The 20,180-nt window shown below is 42.6% G+C and overlaps 1 protein-coding gene across 1 annotated transcript in view; it reads right to left on the reverse strand.

The window, feature by feature from the left end:
• LOC126405365 (glutamate receptor ionotropic, NMDA 2B-like) overlaps positions 1–20,180 on the reverse strand; it is a 205,327-nt gene that overhangs the window by 79,069 nt on the left and 106,078 nt on the right. Inside the window, exons 5-7 of the mRNA XM_050069073.1 lie at positions 17,705–17,848; positions 16,426–16,696; positions 4,920–5,112 (exon numbers count right to left, since the gene is read on the reverse strand). Coding sequence (XP_049925030.1) covers positions 4,920–5,112; positions 16,426–16,696; positions 17,705–17,848 — 608 coding nt within the window. The remainder of the gene's footprint in view (positions 1–4,919; positions 5,113–16,425; positions 16,697–17,704; positions 17,849–20,180) is intronic.

Raw genomic sequence — 20,180 nt, forward strand, 5'->3', positions numbered from 1 at the left:
AACATTAAACATCTTGTCTTTGCAGTGTATTCAATTGAATATAAGTTGAAAAGGATTTGCAAATCATTGTATTCTGTTTTTATCTACGATTTACATAACGTGCCAACTTCACTGGTTTTGGTTTTGTACATACACCATATTCATGTGACTGGCAGTGTAAAAATTGATGCCAGTGACAAACTTCCATTTAGAAATCTGTTTTAGACAGTACTGAGCACCAGTTGCGGTATAAGAGCGATAAATTATGCGAGATTTTGCAGTTCAACAGCCACATTTGAAGTGATGATATGTCCGATTTCCACATAGCACTGTGAACGCAGCGTAGTGTCCGTTTTGCTTGCGATGATGGCGTCCGGTCGGTCGGCTCAATCTGCTGGAGCCCATACATCCAGCACACAGGTGAGAAATGTTAACTAAGCTTTGGGAAATCATAACAAACATTAAGGGGTCGTTTTTGTGACAACATACTTTTCTTGTGACGTCTTTTAAGTGGCGAATTTGTCAGAGCTGGAAAGTGTGATTGTCCACAGCTCCATCGTCACGGCCCTGTTGATGCTTCCTCATCCAGTAAACGTGTCCCCTGGATGAAACCTTTGAGCTTGGGGAAAAGGAAACAATCCTAAAACACCTCCCTACTCACCTGACCTGGCTCCAGGTGATTTTTATGGCACCAGGTGAGTAGGGAGGTGTTTTAGGATTGTTTCCTTTTCCCCAAGCTCAAAGGTTTCATCGGATTGTTTCCTTTTCCCCAAGCTCAAAGGTTTCATCCAGGGGACACGTCTGGATGTGAAAGCATCAACAGGGCCGTGACTATGGAGCTGCGAAAATGTATGTTGTCACAAAAACGACCCCTTAATACTTGTTATGATTTCCCAAAGCTTAGTTAACATTTGTCACCTGTATGCTGGATGTATGGGCTCCAGCAGATTGAGCCGACCGACCGGACGCCATCATGCAAGCAAAACGGACATTATGCTGCGTTCACAGTGCTATGTGGAAATCGGACATATCATCACTTAAAATGTGGCTGTTGAACTGCAAAATCTCGCATAATTTATCGCTCTTATACCGCAATTGGTGCTCAGTACTGTCTAAAACATATTTCTAAATGGAAGTTTGTCACTGGCATCAATTTTTACACTGCCAGTCACATGAATATGGTGTATATAAGTGTTGAGTCAGAATTTTTTTAGTTCCTACGTTCCCTGAAGGCACTGTCACTCATGATTCCACACCCCTCTCAGTTGATGCCACGCCCCCCACGCCACATCAGGGTCAAAAGTCTGAAACTCAAAAAACAGATTTGAAAGTGAAAAAAAAAAAAGATCTGAAAGTGAAAAAAAGATTTGAAAGTGAAAAAAAAAGATTTGAAACTGTTCAAAAATAAGATCTGAATCTGAAAAGATAAAACATGCAACTGAAAAAAAGAAGACCTCAAATGTTAAAATATATATGGAAGTGAAAAGTGAAAATAAATTATTCATTCAAAAGAATTACCAAAGTGAATCAAAATTATATTTAACCTGAAAAAAAGGTTTCATATACTTATTTTTATTTTGAATACATTGTTGTATTTTTCAAAATTCAAGATCAACACATGAATTTTCAGTTTCAAATTTTATTTTTTCAAGTACAAAACATTTGACCCTAATGTAGCTCCATATTAGCACTGCTAGCGACTAAGTGTTAACAGTTTTAGCATAGCTAGTGGTCCTAACATAATTAACAATGCTTAAAATGAAGCAGCTTACTCACCCGAGTGACCTGAGGGGAGACCAGAGGGTGGCCACCATGTTACTAGTAGTAATTGCTGAATAAGCGGCGCTGCTAGCTAGTTCCTACCCGACATTAGCTAACCAGTGGACACCAGAGGGTGGTACATGCAACACGTCGTCAAAACCTTACACCTGTGACGCCCATGATCCCATCCTGCCGTCTGTACGGACATTTGGCACTGTTGCTACCTCTGATGCCCTGTTAAAGGCGAAACAACTCTGCCCCCCCATTCTGCAGTAGTACCTGTTTCACAGCACTGTGAGACAGATCCTTGAAGAAAAGGATCTAATGTTTCTGTGTGTTAATGCAGCTAGCCGGACTGTCTGACAGCAAGGCCAACAGCAAATATAACAAAAGACAAGACACTTACATCACAAAACATTAAATTCCACCACCTCTAAATGGACAGTGCTTTGAAATGCAGTGCTAAAGCTCACTGAGTCAAATGAACGCCGGACGAAAAGCAAAGTCTTCTTGTATTTTATGTTGTTTTGCCTTTTCTTTTTGTCTTTTTTCAGATCCACCAGTTAGTTACTGGTTAATAGGTGTCAGGCTATCAAAAGCAAAACTAACTGAAACTGACATCCCTACTTTACACACACACAGACACACATCTTGCAGTCACCGTCTCTCTTTAGTGCACTAAAACACACATACCCACACACATGCAGCTACAGCCGACACACACAGAGTGGCAGAGGGGTGAAACTGCCCCTGAATATAATACTGTGCTGAGCGCTGGAGCACAGCACGACAGGGGCTAGTGTTCGTCGACTCCAACGCCATTGGGACCAATTAGGCAGCGCGCAGAGCAAAGCGCCGCCGAACGCTGCGCTTCACAACCAGTTCAAAAGGCCTGCTGCTGAGACGGACAGCTGAGGGGGTGGGGTCGGATTTTCCTGAGGAGGGGGCATGTGAAGGGGGTGTTTGTGTGCGTAGGGTATTATTACATGGGGAGGGAGGATGATCACAGTATGCAGGGGATGAAGGTGCACGCGTGTGTGTGTGTGTGTGTGTGTGTGTGTGTGTGTTCTGTGTGTGTGTGTGTGTGCCAGCATCTGCTGCATCCATGGCTATGCTGATCTATGCCAGGCTGCTCGCATTGATGTTCCACCACCTGAACCTGTGCACCTCTTAAAGCTGCTGTGTGTGGCATTTTAGTCCATAAATCATTGCCACATTAATTTGGAGGCATTAGTGTAATTGTGAATAAATGACTGTAAACAAATGAGAGCACAGCTGAGGCACGTGGCCTCTATACTTTGTTATACGTTGTGCGTCACAGAGTGAGCTTTCATGGGATGTGTGCAGGTTGCTTTAGGGCAAAGAGTGAGCTTGTTTTGCTGCACACAAAGCAGGAAAAACAACATTATTCCTGCAGTGCACTCAGAGTTTCTCACAATAACGGATACTGTAATGATTTAAAATCCAATAGAGGGAGAGTGCGGACAAAGTGGCAACATTCAACAGGAAGCTGAGCACTGAAATGCACGAACGATACTACCAATTGATTAATGTTTAAATTTCGCAAAGATACCAACTAACCTGAGATAGATAAATTGATTTTTGAATGCCATTCATTGCACAATTAAGAGTCAACAGACTGTCATGGAAAATTATCACATATGAGAGAGTGTGAATGTCATCATGAATAATAACTATGAATGTATGAGTCATCCATGGTCATGGTTAGATATTTTTTTGAAAGGCCTCACAGTCCTTCACTATCTGCATGCTGGTCTGGAGGTTAAGATACATAAGATCAAGACCTTGTAGCTGTTTAGACTCCAGTGTTAGACACGTCTGCATGATATGTAAAATACATGAAGATGCCATAACTTATTTAAAGTTACATTTAAAAGGCTCCTAAAAATGCAGCCTTCAAAGTGGCAAAAAAGAAAATTGAAACACTGAACAGCAATGTCTCCTTCCAGAAATCATGACCCAGTAACTCAAGATAATCCACAGACCTTGTTGTGAGCAGTTTCATGTAGGAACCATTTTCTTTCAACCTAACTATACTCACCAACCGCATCAACGTGCAGAAGGAAGAGTGCATCTACTGCTAGCTCACCTGGCACCACTGAGCTAGCTAACGTTAGAGCTCAACAAGGAGGACACCATTAATGTCTCATGCTGTCACAAGCATGAGCCTCTCATCCATGAGTAGATGCACTCTTCCTTCTGCACAGTGATACGGTTGGAGGGTGTAGTTCGGTAGAAAGAAAATAGTTCCTACATGAAACTGTTCACAACAAGGTCTGTGGATTATCTTGAGTAACCAGGTCATGATTTCTGGAAAGAGACATTGCTGTTCAGTGTTTCAAATGTTTTTTATTGGCACTTTGAGCACCACAAGCCGAGTGACATCTAGTCTCATTTTATTTGAAAGAAGACAGATAAATCCATAGCCCATATCGCCAACACTCAAATCTAGATTGTTAAATAGCTCAACGGGTAAAAGAGGAAATACGCATGTCTGATTTTGGGGTGAACTCCCACAACAAAGACTGGAAACTGGAACTGAGTTAGCCTGGCTACGTCTGAATATAACAAAATCCGCCTGGCAGCCCCTCTAAAGCTCACTGAATAACATGCTATATCCCCTTTGTTTAATTTGTACAAAAACCAAAGTGTAACAGCAACAGTTTGCCGTTTTCCAGAGGGGATTATGTGTCGTGCTAGTTATTGGCTGGGAGCAGTAACTTCTGGAGACTCCCTGGTTGCCTAGCAACTGGATATAACGTGTTAATTAGTGAGCTTTAGAGGTGCTGCTAGGCAGATTTTGCTACCTCTGGACAGAGCCAGGCTAGCTGTTATCCAATCAATTATATCAATAGCTGTAGCCTGATATTATGATATTACAGATATGAGTGTTATAAATCTTGTTTCTCAAAATGTCAAACTGTTCCTTTAACCAAATAATTCAACTAAATAAAAAGCCACTGCAACCCATGGACGAGCAGTGCTACAAGTAAATGGAAGTTATATGGATAAACAGCTGACTTGGTACACTGTTTACCCGCTGTCCATCACGTCATAAGAAAACGACAACTCGTAATGTATCATAAAACGTAAGAGTTCACCACTTCCTCGTGACAGGAAACAGTAAAAGTTATGATCCAGCTTCCGTCGTCACTCACCTGAGCACTTCATTGGGGTTGCCTGAGATGGGGGTCTTCTTGTCGGGAGCTCCGTGGCACTCAGACTTCAGCAGGGTGTGAGGTCCACGGTCCATCATCATGGTGGAGGTTGCCATCGTGATGATGGCCACACCATCGCGAACGCGGGCCTCTAGGCCGTAGTCCCACTCGTCGTAGGACACGGAGAGCAGACCTGGATGGACGAAGCAAGAAGAGGAGACAGAAGAATCAGAGGAGGTACGGTAAGATGTAAGACAGCGAAGGAAGATGAGAAAATGGAGGGGGGACAGAGGGAATAGCAACAATAGCGAGGTAAGCAGAAGAGAAGTTAAACTCAGGAAAACAAGAGATGAACTGGCAAAAAGTGAAGAGACAGAGAAACAGACAGATGGAGAACACTAAAGCAGGGAGAGGTGGATAATTCTGTTAGGGTATACAGAGTGTACATGTTTTGAACACACTCCAAGAGACAGAGCACACACTACGTGATGACTCAGAGAACAGATGAATAGCGCTCCCATCCTGCCTGACTAAGCGTCTATCACCTTGCTGTGTTTGTCCATCTGTCTGTCTAAAGCTCTGTCTGTCTCTGTTTGTTGGCCTTTGCACTGTCTGTACGCCTGTTTATCTGTCCTTCTGTCTGCCTGAGTCCTGTTCTCTTTTGACAATCTGTCTGTTTATGAACAATAATTTGCAGGTCTCTGTCTCCCTCTGTCTCCCTACCCATCTCTCCCGGTGCCCTTCCAACCATCCATCAGCCCATTCGACTGCTAGGATGTGCCTGTCCTTCCTCTGCCCCAACGTCACTCTCTGCTGTAGATTACCATGGAGTGAGGAGAAAGACGATGCATAAATTCTGGCATTTTTTTAACCTTTATTTCCCAAGGAAAGGCTGGCTGACAATGACTCAAACTCACACATTGGAGCAGCCAAGTGAAAGTCACGACTTATGTCGGCTGTACACCAAAGGACTTGATTGTTTCATGTTAAGGGAGTCATAAAACTAGACCCGATCTGTCTTAAGTCTGTCTTTATCTTGTCTTAATGTTCCGACAAAATCAAACACGTTCAATATTAGGGTACGTTTTTAGTCTCGGCTCATGCAAATCCTGAAGTTCAATGACCTGAACATTGTCAGCAACCAATAGCACCAAACAGGAAGCAGCAAACCAGGTAGGAAGTAAACATGGACGGTACTCCGGGGAGAAGCAGAAACATTAACAAGTCTCGGTCTCTAGCACTGTGGAAAAGCAGGAGAAACTGGTAGAATGAGAAAGGGTCTGAATTTATTTTGCCGTGTATCTGATCCACCAACCAGCACTTATTTTAGTTAGAAATGTTAGCGTTAGCATCTCATTCCCACGATCTCCTCTCACTAAAATAAGGCAGCTAACCAACGTATAATTTTGTCACACTTACATAAAGATCTTGAACGATCCCACACTACATTAGAGCAATAACTTGTACTACACATTTCAAACACTATCTGATGGAAGGCCATACCTGCAACCACTGATTTAAATCCCATAGCCCATCTTGCTCACTCCACTTCAGTCCGCTACTCTGCATTGTCTCTGTAGCTGCCTACATTTTGTTGTTTTGCTTCTGTTGACTGTTTCTGTTTTTATTCTGTATTGTAAAGTGTTTTTGTTGCATAACAGGAACCTGCTGAAAACCAGTTTTTGACTGAGTCAGGCCAGTTTTAACTGCAACACACAAGGTTACCTTAAATTTCCTTCTTGTATAAATAACTGAAGTGAAATGAAGTTATGTGTTTTTGAGAACAAATAAGCAATTGTTAAAATGTCATATGTCTTAAAGTGAAATGGTGTCATATATTCCACCAGGAGCATGATAGGAAATAATCTCAAAAAGAATCTGGTTCTAGTCTTGCTAACAGTGACCTTACTAGATCCCCAGTCTTTGCAAAATCTCATATTATGTGACTAAAAACTCACGTTGCCTTCACATGTGAGAGGCTGTCAGTCTTTTCAAAGTCTTCTCCTGTATGGTAGACATCACCTGTATGGGCTCCTGAATGCCTGACTTGTTTCTTAATCTATTCTTGCTCTATAATTAATCTAAAATAAAGAAAGAAAAGCACACAGACCTGCCATGAGAAGATTTGATTCACTATGAAACTATTATGCATCTATTCAAACACGGCTGACATTTTGATAATGAGTTTCATTTATATTAAATCACCGTTATTGATAATATGATTAACTCATGACAAATAGTCACCATTAATTGATGACACACAGTGTATGCTGCCCAGCACACTGTGCGCAGTGTTTATCTCTTTTTAATGACCAATCATTTAGCTCTCTAGTTCACGGCTGTCAGGATTTCATCAGGTTGGAGCTAACAGGTGAGACTGTCTTTTTGCTTAAGGGGTCTGATTTTTTTGGATCCATTTAAGGATCTTTTTTTTTTTGCCAAATCTTTAACACATGTTGGGTTGAGGTCACGTGTCTTTATAGGACAGGGTCTAACATTTTGGACATGCAAGGGTTGTGACCACACATCAACCACGGAATTGCACTACTGGAAAATTAGCACAGCCAGTAGAGCGGCTGGAAGCTCAGCACCATTCCCAAGGTTCACATCAAGGGAGAGTTGCTCAATTACTTTCCTCTGCCTGATATACCCAGCATGACTATCGACTGCTTGCTAGACCCCTCCCCTGAACAGCGATTGCCAATCATAGCAACCATACTAGGACTGTCAAGCTTTTCTTCATGTTAACGCAGTGTGTATGGGGCTGTAGTAAAACTCGGGAGTGCTTGAATATCTGTTTCTATTTTTATCACTTCTCCAAACACATGAGAGCAATAATGTAAGGAATGGGTTAAATTGTGTGTTTATTTGTTCCACTGTTAGCTGCAAATGTTAGCATGCCTGGCTAACTAACTTAGGACCAATTTACCATACTGCCAGCGATGCAATGAGCAACAGCTGCAACACTCAAAAAAAGGTTTGATTAGATTCACCCCGGACTAATTTTAGGGTGCTTTCACACCTGCCCTTTTTGGTTTGGTTCAGTCGAACTAAGGTTAATTTGCCCCCTAAGTGGGGTTTGTTTGGGCAGGTGTGAACACAGCAATCACACTTGGGTGTGCACCAAAACAACAGGACCGAGACCTTCTTGAAGAGGTGGGACAGTTGGATCGGTGTCGGTTTGCCCTAATCTGGCAGGCGCTGAATGACAGGTCAGGGATCAGCTGTTGCTGCCCCTCACCACAGCCACCATCACAAATATATTCCTTTATGAATGCTTATAATAAAACGCTGTGAATCTGAAACTGAAACAACTATGGACTGAAGCACAGAAACAGTACAGCTCCAACAAAGTTGAGATTTGAAAAAAAAAAGGGTACTCGAATCTCTAAACTGAATATCGAATATCGACCCAACGAATGGATATCTGAGTCGCTGAATATTTGGTCCAGCCCTACTTTATTTGCAGTATGTAAGCTCAGAAAAATCTTAAGTACTCATGACTGAAACACTTTGAAATAAAATATTGATGTGCAAATTACTTGCACAAAATTCTTAAAAAAGCATCTGCTGTGTAAAGGCCCTTTAACAAGGAAACCTTCCATATCAAATATCTGGCCTTATCTAAACTCTCAGCACCAAGTGCCCTTGTGACTTCCGGAAGTGGCCAATAACTGATCTTTCTGTTTGGGACACATTGGACGCCTCTGGGTTCAGGTCACACAGTTCTCAGTGAAGCACGGACTGCCTTCAAGTCAATTTATCTGGCTATGTGTCCCTCTCTTTGTCCATCAGTCGGTCTGCTTCTATCTGACAGAGTATGACCACATGTCAGCCGGTCCACTACCATGTCAGTGGGCAGAAATAGACAGGCGGCCTGGCAACCTGCCTTCCTCGCGGGGCCTCAGCACTGACAGCTCCGGCCCTCCAGGACCACATCTAATGTCACACACTGTTGACACTTTTTCCAACACTCACTCACTCACTCCCGTCGCTTGTTCCTTTTTGCACACTTCAATTTTATTATTTTATGGTAAAGATTCTTTCATAGGAGGATGCGTGTGTGTGTGTTGGCAGCGTGTGAGTGCTGCGCATAGGCATGCACCGTGTGGTGTGTTATTTTCTACATCTTGGGAACTGCTGCATGACATGCATATGTTCAAACATCTCTCAGGACATGTTTTAAATGTCACAACACAGACATGTCACTGGCTGTGTTATAGCTGAACAGCACTGTGGCAGCTGTAAAGCCTTTTTCTGGCCGGTAAACTGGCTCCTGCCTCCGTTTGAAGGCAAATGCAGTCCCCCTGTCACACACACGCACATATACAAGACAAATCACAAAGGCTGCAGACAGAGTATCTACACACAGGCAAATTGAGTAGGAGAACGTAATAGCAGAACCACCGTAACACTGGGTATTTTTGGAAACAGCTTATTATTGTCAGTGATGTCAGATTGGGTGGTTACGTTAGCACAGTCTGTGCAGCAAGTAGTGTGTAACTGATCAGGAAGAATAGAGACAGAAAAGCTGTTAGTAAGAGAGAGAGAGCTGAGAGGGATGGGGAGGAAAAAGAAGGACAGAGTGAGCTGAGAGAAAAAGTCAGACAGCAGCAGAGACACAAAGATAAAGAAGCAGAAGAAAAAAACCCCGAGGTGAGCAGAGAGTTAGGAGAGAGTCAGAGGAGGCTGAAATAGTGAGACAGAAACCACGGAGAAGCGAGGGAACAGCAGCATGAAATAAGGAGGTAAGGAAAGGAAGTAAGACAGTGGGAGGAGAGATGGTTCCCCAGAGCGCCACTTAAGGGAGGCATCAGTGGAATTACCCATGAGAATTGGAGGCTCTTCATCACACATGGTGCGAGTTATTAAGTGTGCCTAGTAAGCAAATTCGCCCCACAGCGAGTGTGCACCTTCCGCTGAACCCTGAACTGCTAGATTCACCCAGAGCAAACACCGCCACATCATCAGGCGCATGCTATGCCATGGTGTTAGTTCAGAAGTTGGGGAAGTTGACGGCCACCACAGGCTTCAAGGGGCTTTTATGATGTTGAGGTTGAAACTAAGAAATAAGTGTTGGTTGAATGCCTGAGTGCTGCAGTTGAATATTTGATGTCTAGTAATATCATGCCAGTATCTTGCTTTTGAACAGAATCTTCTCCTGATTAATTCAGGCCAGTATTCTGTCACCATCTATCCTTTCTCTTAGCAATCTAGAATTACCACCTCACAATTGTATGCGTCTGTGAACCAGTCAAGTTGCAATTACAGCTTCCGTCCATGTCTGTCTAGAGCCATGTGTAGCCATGACAGCCGACAATGCTTAAAATATGGCTGTTGCTGCAAAGAAGCTACATATTCTAAAAAAAAGGATGCTTAACTTAAGTTTTCAGTCTAGTCGCACGGAAGATCTATACAATCAGGAAAGTTTCATCCAAGATTTAAGTCACCAATTCAGTATCTGACCAAATGTCTCCCCTTCTGTTCCCGAGTTATGGTGTTGAAAAACGCCAGAAAACTTTATGATGTCGCAGTAAAGTTGACCTTTAACCTTTTGGTATAAAATATCATCACTTTATCAGTTTATTCTATTAGACAATAATGCAGAAATTTGTCATAACTAGCTTATAAATGCTTGAGTTATGGCCAAAAATATGATTTATCAGGTCACAGTTCATTCTTGAGTCTAAGAGGACATTTGTGCCATATTTGAGATTTCTTCAGGGTCTTACTGCGATAACAAGTTCACCAGAATAAGACAAACTCAAGGTCGGAGTGACCTTGACCTTTGACCACCAAATTCAAATTAGTTCATCGTGGAGTCAAAGTGGATGTTTTTGCAAAATTTGAAGAACTTCCCCTAAAGTGTTCTTGAGGTTTGACGTTTATGAGAATGAGACGGACAAGGTCACAGTGACCTTAGACCTGTGACTGCTAAAATATAATCAGTTCATCTTTAAGTTGAAGTGGACGTTTGTGCCAGATTTGAACAAGTTCCCTCAAGGTCTTCTTGAGATATCATGTTCACAAGAATAAGACAAACTCGAGGTCCCAGTGACCTTGACCTTTGACCGCCAAACTGTTATTAGTTAATCCTTGAGTCCAAGAGGACGTTTGTGCCAAATTTGAGATTTCCTAAAGGCCTTCTTGAGAAATCAAGTATATGAGAATAAGACAAATTCGAGGTCACAGTGAACTTCTTTAACAATCAGTTCATGGGAGTCAAAGTAGATAGTAGTAGCCAAATTTGAAGAAATTCCCTCAAGGTGTTCTTAAGATATCGGATTCACAAGAATAAGACAAACTTCAGCTCAGTGACCTTGACCTTTGACCACCAAAGTGTAATCAGTTCATCCATGAGTCCAAGAGGATGTTTGTGCCAAATTTGAGGAGATTTCCTCAAGGCCTTGAGTAAAAGTGAACATTTTTGCCAAGAAGAAATTCCCTTAAAGTGTTCTTAAGATATAGCGTTTACAAGAATGAGATGGACAAGGTCACAGTGACCTCAACCTTAGACCTGTGACTGTGATCTGTGATTTGAAGAAATTCCCTCAAGGTGTTCTTGAGATATCGCATTCACAATATTGGGGCATATGTGCAGACAATCAGAAAACATAATGACTCAGACGTCGGCTATTGTCAGCTCTAAGGCATAAAAATATATTCAGGGTTTCTACCGGCAGTTTTCTAATGTCAATGCATTTGCAGTACCACAACTTAAAAATACCACATTAGTATTCTTTCTGGTGCTTTAGCAACTCATTATGAAGGTAAGGCTTCTCTCTGTGCAGACTGATATTGAATGTCACTGCTGAAGCTGTTAAGTAACATCCTACCATCATGTTTATTTTATGCCAGCCTTCCACTGAGCAGCTTTTCAAGTGGTTTCACTGTTGCAGACAAACTTCCACTGTCAGAATAAAATCATGAGAGTTGTAATGCAGTTGGTGTGCGCTATCGTGATCTCGAGTGTTTGTAAGTGGTCATAAAACTCAGTTAAGTTGGCTGTTTAATACTATCGCAACTTTTCCATGTTGGCTCATGCACATAGTGAAATTTAAGGACGTGAATATTGTCAACAACCAATACACCGCTTTCTCCAGCACCAAACAGAAAACTAGGTAGACAGTAAACATGGAGGGAACTAGAGGGAGAACGTGAAGTCTCAGTTCTCTTGTACAGTAGAAAAGGAGGAGAAACTGGTAGAGTGAACAAATGTGCATGTTTAATTTGGCGTGTATCTGATCCACTCACCAGCACTAATTTCAGTGAGAAATCCTAATTTCTGAAATGGCCATTCCAACAATGTCCTCCCACTAAAACAGCACAGCGTACCAACGGAGGCTGGTAGCAAGGTGAGGCGACATAATCCAAAATGTTAAGTTTGTACGCCAAAACATATTATTTTCATAGATTATATTAATGCTGAATTGACAAGAATACTTTGACATATGACGCCTTTTATCTTGTGTTTCTTGAGTTGGGTGTTTTTGGCTGACATGTAAGGTTTTCTTAAAATGTCATATTTCTTAAAGGGGGTTTGGTGTAATAATTTCCACCATGAGAAGGTTGGGAAATAGTCTTATAAGAAATCTAGATGTAGTCTTGCAAACAAGATCTGCAGTGTCAGACTCTAGACTTTAAAAGGTATTTCTTTGAGTCATTTCAAAGTCATTATTGGCAGAGGGCAGCATTGACAAACACAGATCTTGCAGCAGCAGTGATGTGAGCAGAAGCTCAGCCATCTGCACGCTGACTTAAAGTCAACACGCAAACTACCATAAGATTACTATGCATATCACTATACAGCATCTTGTTTAAGAGCACATATATTTCCATAAATACACAAGATGCCAATCATATGAAGGCAAACACAAAATATAAATGACTTAATATCTGTCATTTTGTTGTTTACATTACACTAAAGGCATTCAGTGTCCTATTCATCACACATTAAATGAGTGGATGACATTTAGCCTACTATCTGTCATCATGTCCCATATGATTAATCCCATGATAATTCAATGTTAACTGAAAGAGATTTGTTTGTGTCCATCAACGCAGCCACTCTGCCAGCTCCACTTTGTAATCACCGAGGCAGTGCATGAGCTAGTCACCATTATCTCCCTGGCAACATAAATCAAGAGCGAAGTTGCTGTGTGATTTACATAACTGATATGGTGATATATCAAACTTTATAGAGTGTAACCTCAATTTGGAACAGACAAACTGACACACACATACACACACACACAAGCACACACAGTTTTGTTCACGTGGCCTTCAGGTAAACACTCTCCACCGTTTGCAGTACACACTAAAGCACAAACACACAACCCATTTGATTACACGCAACCATTATTTTCTCACACAGATTAAACCATGAACTAATCACCATCACCAATCACCAAATGCACACAGACAGACATTACACAAAACACACTCCTAGGCACACAAACAGGCTCGCCAAACACACTCCTCGCTCCCATTTAGAGTAAATCATCCATGGATGTCAATAAGGGAGCAGAGGTAAAAAAGTTTGAGTTACGGTGCCTGTACGGCACAACGATCTCCCAGAAACTGCTGAGGACAGGCAGCGGTGTAATATCTCCCCTTCACTGTAAATCAACAAGCCAAACACCAACAAATTATCAGGCTCATATGTCTGGCGTAAATATACTGCCTGCGCTGAGGTTTTTCTGTCCTACAGAGAGTAAAACAGACTGAAGTCGTGGAAAGTTCCAGTAGTTCTGATGGCGGCGCCGTCACTAATAGATCCCCACTGAGAGTTGGCCTTTCTGAAAGAGTCTGTCCACCCCCAAGTACTGAAAGTAGAGTTACATGAGGCGGTCTGACAGGTGTCCCTGTCACATTGCGTGAGCAGGTTCAGTGGTTAATGCAACCCAACTTAGATGTCACTTTGGTTCTGCATTTGACCTTCAAAGGTTAGAATGACCTCCAGTGGAGTTGTGGGGGGAGACGGCGGGGAGAGACGCTCCCTCACTTCTTGTTAGGAAAGGTCAGTTTGTTTTTGTCTTGCATGAAAAATCCAAATGGAAAACTGAAAATAAAATGTGTATTACAACAGAATGAGGGCCTGCGTGCACTATAAGTTTTGTTTTTCCTAAGGTAAGCGTATTTTTTTTTAAATCTTTGCAACAGAAGCGCAGTGTATTTACACCGTGTTGCAAATGATGACCATTCTGCGCTGAGCACTGCTTTTTTTCTTTGGGTAAAACGCTGCACTCGTCACTGTTACTTTTTACCCAGCTGTCCAATAACAGTGGAGAAAGAGCAAGTTCCACAAAGACCAGCCATTGGCCGCTAATTTCCAGGGCTGGTACCTGCGGTTATTCCACAGGCTAGTTAATAACATATCGGGCAGGAAATCCAAAGTGTGGGATCATTTTGAGAAGGTGAAGGACGAACCCAAGGTGATATGTAAACTCATCTTCATTGGTCGACTACAAACATGACGTATCATCTGAAACATGGAAGTAGCTACATGCCCATTAGCCCACAGCGTCATTAACAGGCGGCTCGCTCAGTGTGTGACGTGCACTTGTAGATAAAATATAGGCCTATATTAATGAAGGTTCATTAGTACGGTTTTGTATTTCTCTGTAATGTAGCACAGTGTTAACAATGTTACTGATACTATTCTTTCTCACACCTTCAACTCAAACCATTGTGTTGCCCCGCCCACAATATATAATTTAATAATTAAGTTAATATCGTAAACATGCAGGTGACTACTCGACTAATGTCCCTAAATGATGACTATTGGTCGACTAGGAAAATTCTTTGATGGCGGCAGCCCTAATACATATAAATATATATTTCCTTGCCAATAAATTCTGATGAACCCACGTAAACCAGTGGGTCCTTCCTCTCACCCTAGGCACTCACTCACACTCATAGCAACCAGATGCAACCAAAGTGCCTCACCTCCAAACTGCTCTCGAGCGCTCCTAACTTAGTATTTTCAGAAAAGTACCTTGCATTTTGCTCAGGAAAAAAATGATTTGGTGGACACGGCCCTTGACTTCTCAGCAGATGGACTGCCACCTCTTGGATGGGGGTGCAAGCCCTACAGTGCAGACCCACTATACACTCAGAAATTCGCTCCTATTAATTGTGTATTGGAAGCGACTGATTCTCTGCACAAAGCCCGTACAAATATCTTATTGTACAAGAGCAGAGCAAACCTTGTGTCAAAATAAATCAATAAAATCAATGCATCCTGTTGGTCAAACAATCCAGTCAATTAATTAAGTACCAGTTAATATAGCCGACACCTTCAAACCCTGTATAAACAACTGCAGTGTCACATGGCAGAACTCAGTATGCACACAGTAAAGCTCCACCTCCGCCTAATTGATGCATCCTGTCCATGTCCCATGTATTTCGGCCATTACACCACCACAAGTGATTGAAGTAAGAAAACAATCACGACAACAGCAACATGGCATTGTTGCTTCCTAATGTTAGCATTGACTCCATCCTCAATTACAGATTACAAACTTTCTTGAGTGTAAAAGCTCATCTTGACCTTGGGATTGTAATTTCACAACATAAGGTCCACTTAGTAACTTTCTCCAGAAATTTTAATTGCATCTCAGTCTTCATTAGCTGCTGAGAGAGATTAAAGTTTTTGCCTTCTTTAAGCGAGACAATGAGACAATGAAAGAAGAGAGATCACATTCTTTTTCTTACAAATGAAAAGCTGCATTATTAAACAATGAAACACAAGCAAACATCTTACCACACTGAGATTATGTTAGATAGAAATGGGATCTAATTATAATTCCTCATTCTGACTCAGTTTCATGAGCACCCACAGACTCTATAGGCAGACTCTGGTCCAAAGACCCAAAAGTTTCAGTACAGCCTGATGGGATTGTTTGCGAGTGACACATCGGTATCACGACACCTCACTTGTCATTCTTTTGGGCTAGTGGTTGTATTTTAGAAGCTTGTTGTCAGAGGTGGGTTGATAAAGTGGAATGGCATCTACTAGCCATGCAAAGAAAGGAAGGTCAGTGTTGACAATATGCACATAAGAATCAGTCGTCTAAGAAATACTTGCTCATTGTATCTGAGAAAAGCCAGAGAACAGTGTGCAGAATTCTCAACGAGACAGCTGGCCAATGTGAAGAGTGGTGGAATGCCACTACAACACCAAACATTTTGAACCAAACTGTTCTCAGAGTACAGAAAATAAGAACCACAAAACTGAAGTATCTGAAAACCTCAAATCAAGCTTCCAGCAGAATAACTGTAAAATGAGTTGGACAACAAGACTGGGCAGTGAGTCAGTGTTTTCAATCATGAATACAGTGAAAAAGTCAAGTACAGCAAACTCGCCAATGAGCACTTACATCAGTGTGTCTGCCTGGATAGTGGACTTGATTACACAACAAAAGTTGATGCAGAAATATGTTGTGCATGCAAGTGGACCTCTATGGCTTGTATTGAAGTACCCCTGCTACAGCAGCTTTCCTACCTGTGGGGAACTCTGCAGGCACTGTGACAGTGTCTCCAGCTACCAGTGAGGGCACTATCCACGTGTAGCCGTAGCCGGTGATCCCGACAGAGTGGGCCACCTCGAAGATGGTGTTGGCCTCTTCTTTTGTGCAGTAGAGGAGAATGACAGGGCTCTGGAGCTTCTTCAGCTGGTTTTGGATCTTTGAATCTCCGTCGTCTACGGACATGTCAAGTAGTAAAACCTCCTCCAGTTCCCAGCCCACAAAGCTGTTCTCGATGGTGCTACGGATCTGGATGGGACAGAGGAAGAGGAAGCTGATCAGAAGACAAAGGAGATTTTATTTTAAAGGAGCAGTGTGTAAGATTCATAGGATTTAGTGGCATCTAGTGGTGAGGATTGCAGATTGCCACCAGCTGAAACTTCTTCAGGTCAGAATTCCTTCAAAATTCACTGTTTAGGAGGTTTTTATAGGAAGCCAAATTATCCACAGAAGTCAAACATTAAATAAAGCAGTTTCATATTAAAAGGAATTAGTATTTTTGCTTGTCACTCTGCTCAGGACTGAGTTATGGCTGGTTTTGAGGCTTACTTTTAAGGTGGAATGCTAACTTGTATTGTTACTCAATGCATGAGTTGACGATGTGAATCCATCAACACACCTTAAATGTGACAACTTTGACCATTACTGTAGTTCTTATTGTCTCTCTTGGATAACACAGACAGATCTTCAAGCGTTTGACTGGATTATATGAACTGCATATATTCTAATCCTCTCTTGGAGAAAAGAAAGCGCTGTGGAGTGTTGTTCCTGTGGGCTCCAGCAACACTAAACCCCTGAGCTTGCCTGGGGAGGACTAATGTCCCATGGAGAGAGACTCTCACTCCAGCCTGATCTGTTTTGTTCTCCGCCCACATTTAAGGGTGCTGTTTGCGGTGGAAGCTCTAAGCGGCCTAGGGTCTAGGTACCATGTCTGAAGGGTTACTTTTGATTCCAAAGGTACCATACCGGAAGTGTTTAGTGGAAAAGGGGCAGGAAAAAATCCTCTAAATGGGGGTTTATTACAAAAGTTCAGAGGACAATTGCAGAGTTCATACCAACCACTGAATGCTGAGTAAACCTGTCGCTAATCAACATCAATATTAAAATTCTATATATTGATTTGAACAGTAAATTTTCATGTTCAGAGCTGCAACATATTTAATGTGACACTGAAGTGATCAGGTAAGCTCATTCATCTTCTGTTCTGTGTCATTTTTACTTTCTGATTACATGTCTGTCTCAGCTGAGTGCAGTTACCTTGGTGACAAAGTCCTGGTAACCAGGGTAGTACGTGGTGACGATGGAGAAGATGTACCAGTCGTATTCCTCCATGATATTTAGCATGACTGAAGCCTGCTGCTCGATGGAGGGGCCAAACTGAAAGAACATGGAGTTGTCATCCTGGAAAATGACAAGAGACACACACACAGAGGCAGAGTGTAAACGGTTACGTAACAATATTGGCCTGAACTTTAATTTAGTTGGCTTTACACACAGAGGAGAACAGATACTACTTAAAGGACGGCGGTGGTTTTGTAACATTATTGGTGGGAACATTAATTTAGCCGCCTTTATTCTCTCGCTCACAGAGGAGAAAGGCGAGAGGACACCAGTGGGCTTGTAATGATACCGGTCATGATTTTCATTAGTTGCCTTTATGACTCCTTTAATGAGTTTGTACACGGGGGTGGCTGGAGCAAATTCTGGGGACTCGAAGCTGCTGTCCTTAATCTCATTGATCATTTTCATCAATTTGTTTTATTACAGCCGTGTTGGAACAATGCAATTTCAATGTAACCTGCAAGGTGCCACATATTAAGACGATGAATATACTCGAAAACGGCACACACAGCCCGGTCACGCTGTACATAAAACATTCTCTAAGTCCCTTGCCTTGGAGAGGCTGAATCTAAATATGAGAGATACAGAATGTACAGCAGGTCCAAACAGCAGTACAGTCAGAGACACTCCAATAAACATCGCTCACAGACTGATATCCGAGCCACCAGTGCTGAAATGGAATATTGAGCTGGACAGAAGAGGAGGAGGTGAGAAATGCTAGTCTAGACAAGACTCTGCAGTTCTGCGACACAAGCTCGTTACTGTGCATGGGCGAGTCGGATCTGTGAATCCAGCTACTTCATGCACAGTAGCGTGTTTATGGTCTTTGATATTCATGCTTCCAATGTGACATATTACATGAGTGACAGTGATTTTGTTGTGTCAGGGTGTCTACAGGTCTACGGACAAATCATCAGTGTGGTCCAACACAGAGGAAGGTTTTATGCAGGTATATGGTTAATAGAAGGAGTTAGGTTAATCTATACTTTCCAAACAGGTAAGTGCAGGTATAGACTAAATTACTGTGACATCAGCTCACAACAACAGTCACTCCCAGGTAGACAACCAGCAACTGATTTGAGCTGCAGAGACAAGTGAAATAAGAAAACTTGTTCGCGTCACATTTCTTCTCATTTACAGACGTTCAAAGATGTACAGTTAAATACAGTAGTCTGACTTATCTGATGTTTCTGCTGTGCTTATTTTATGTGCTGTGTTGCTTCACTAGCATCTTTGATAAACCAACCTATCCGCACCGAAGTTAAACCATGTACTGCTGTGGATGGGGCTGCAGCAGAACCTATTCTAGCCACGTAAAGAAATCAATATCAGTTGGAGTGTATGTTATATTTGTAAGATTTTTTCCCACTTTACCTGACACACTAACCAATCAAGTCAGCAGTAGACCATCAACTCCCGTGTTCTGCCAAGTTAAATTACTGTTTTTCTCAATGGAGTCTGGTGACTTTGAGGTAACGGCTTCAGTTTCCTGTCAAAAAGAGCTGTCTGATGGCAAGGTAAAGCAGTAAAAATATTCTAAATATAGTGCACACTTAAAGCCCCTACAAGGAACTTTCATTTTGAGTTGATTTTGGCGACCCTGTGGACAAAAGCGGTAGTGTTTTGCCGGAATGAAGCCTTACCTGGCTCGCGCATGTGTTTGTTTTGGGGATGAATTAAACAACAAGACGGGAAAACTTTGCCCCCGCTCCTATCGGGAACCCCAGCTCACCTCTGCCGCACCCCAGCTCCACCTCTCCCACGTAAGCGCCACGCCACCGGGGTAAACGCAGCGGTCGGCTGGTAAGGCTGAAGGCCTGCTTGGCGAGCACTTCCACGGCTTCTTGGACTGAGTATGGAGCGGTGCCTCGCCTCTTTATTTCTCGGCACTCGCTGGACCCTGTCGACGCCTGGCTGGTACCTGTCGTCGGCCCAGATGAGGTGTTCCAGCCCAGCGGCCCCTGCTCTCCTCATCCCTGCTGGTGCAGGGTGAATCTGCGCAACCTGCGGCCTCTGTGTGTGGCTCCCCGGACAGCTAACGCCGTGGACCCGCCGGCTCCTGCCAGGATTGGGCTGGTAAATGCTAGATCGCTAGCGAATAAAACGTTTATCCTGAAGGATTTCCTGACTTCCCGAGGATTGGATTTTCTCTGTGTGTAAGCAGCTAGGTAAGATGACGTGTGGCGTCTGAGTGCCGTAAATCGTTTCGTCCTGGAAGCGACCTGGGGCGGACCCGGAGACAGTTTCCTAAAGGTATGGATATACACGATATAGAAATAGCTTATCTTCACACCGATGGTCTCATTTGCTGTTGTAGGTCACGCACAGACATCAGCAGAAACGAGAGACTTTTGCATATCCAGTTAAAAGTTCCTTGTAGCGGCTTTAAATT

The sequence above is a fragment of the Epinephelus moara genome, chromosome 18 (assembly GCF_006386435.1).
Source record: "Epinephelus moara isolate mb chromosome 18, YSFRI_EMoa_1.0, whole genome shotgun sequence".
Classification (NCBI taxonomy): Eukaryota; Metazoa; Chordata; class Actinopteri; order Perciformes; family Serranidae; genus Epinephelus; species Epinephelus moara.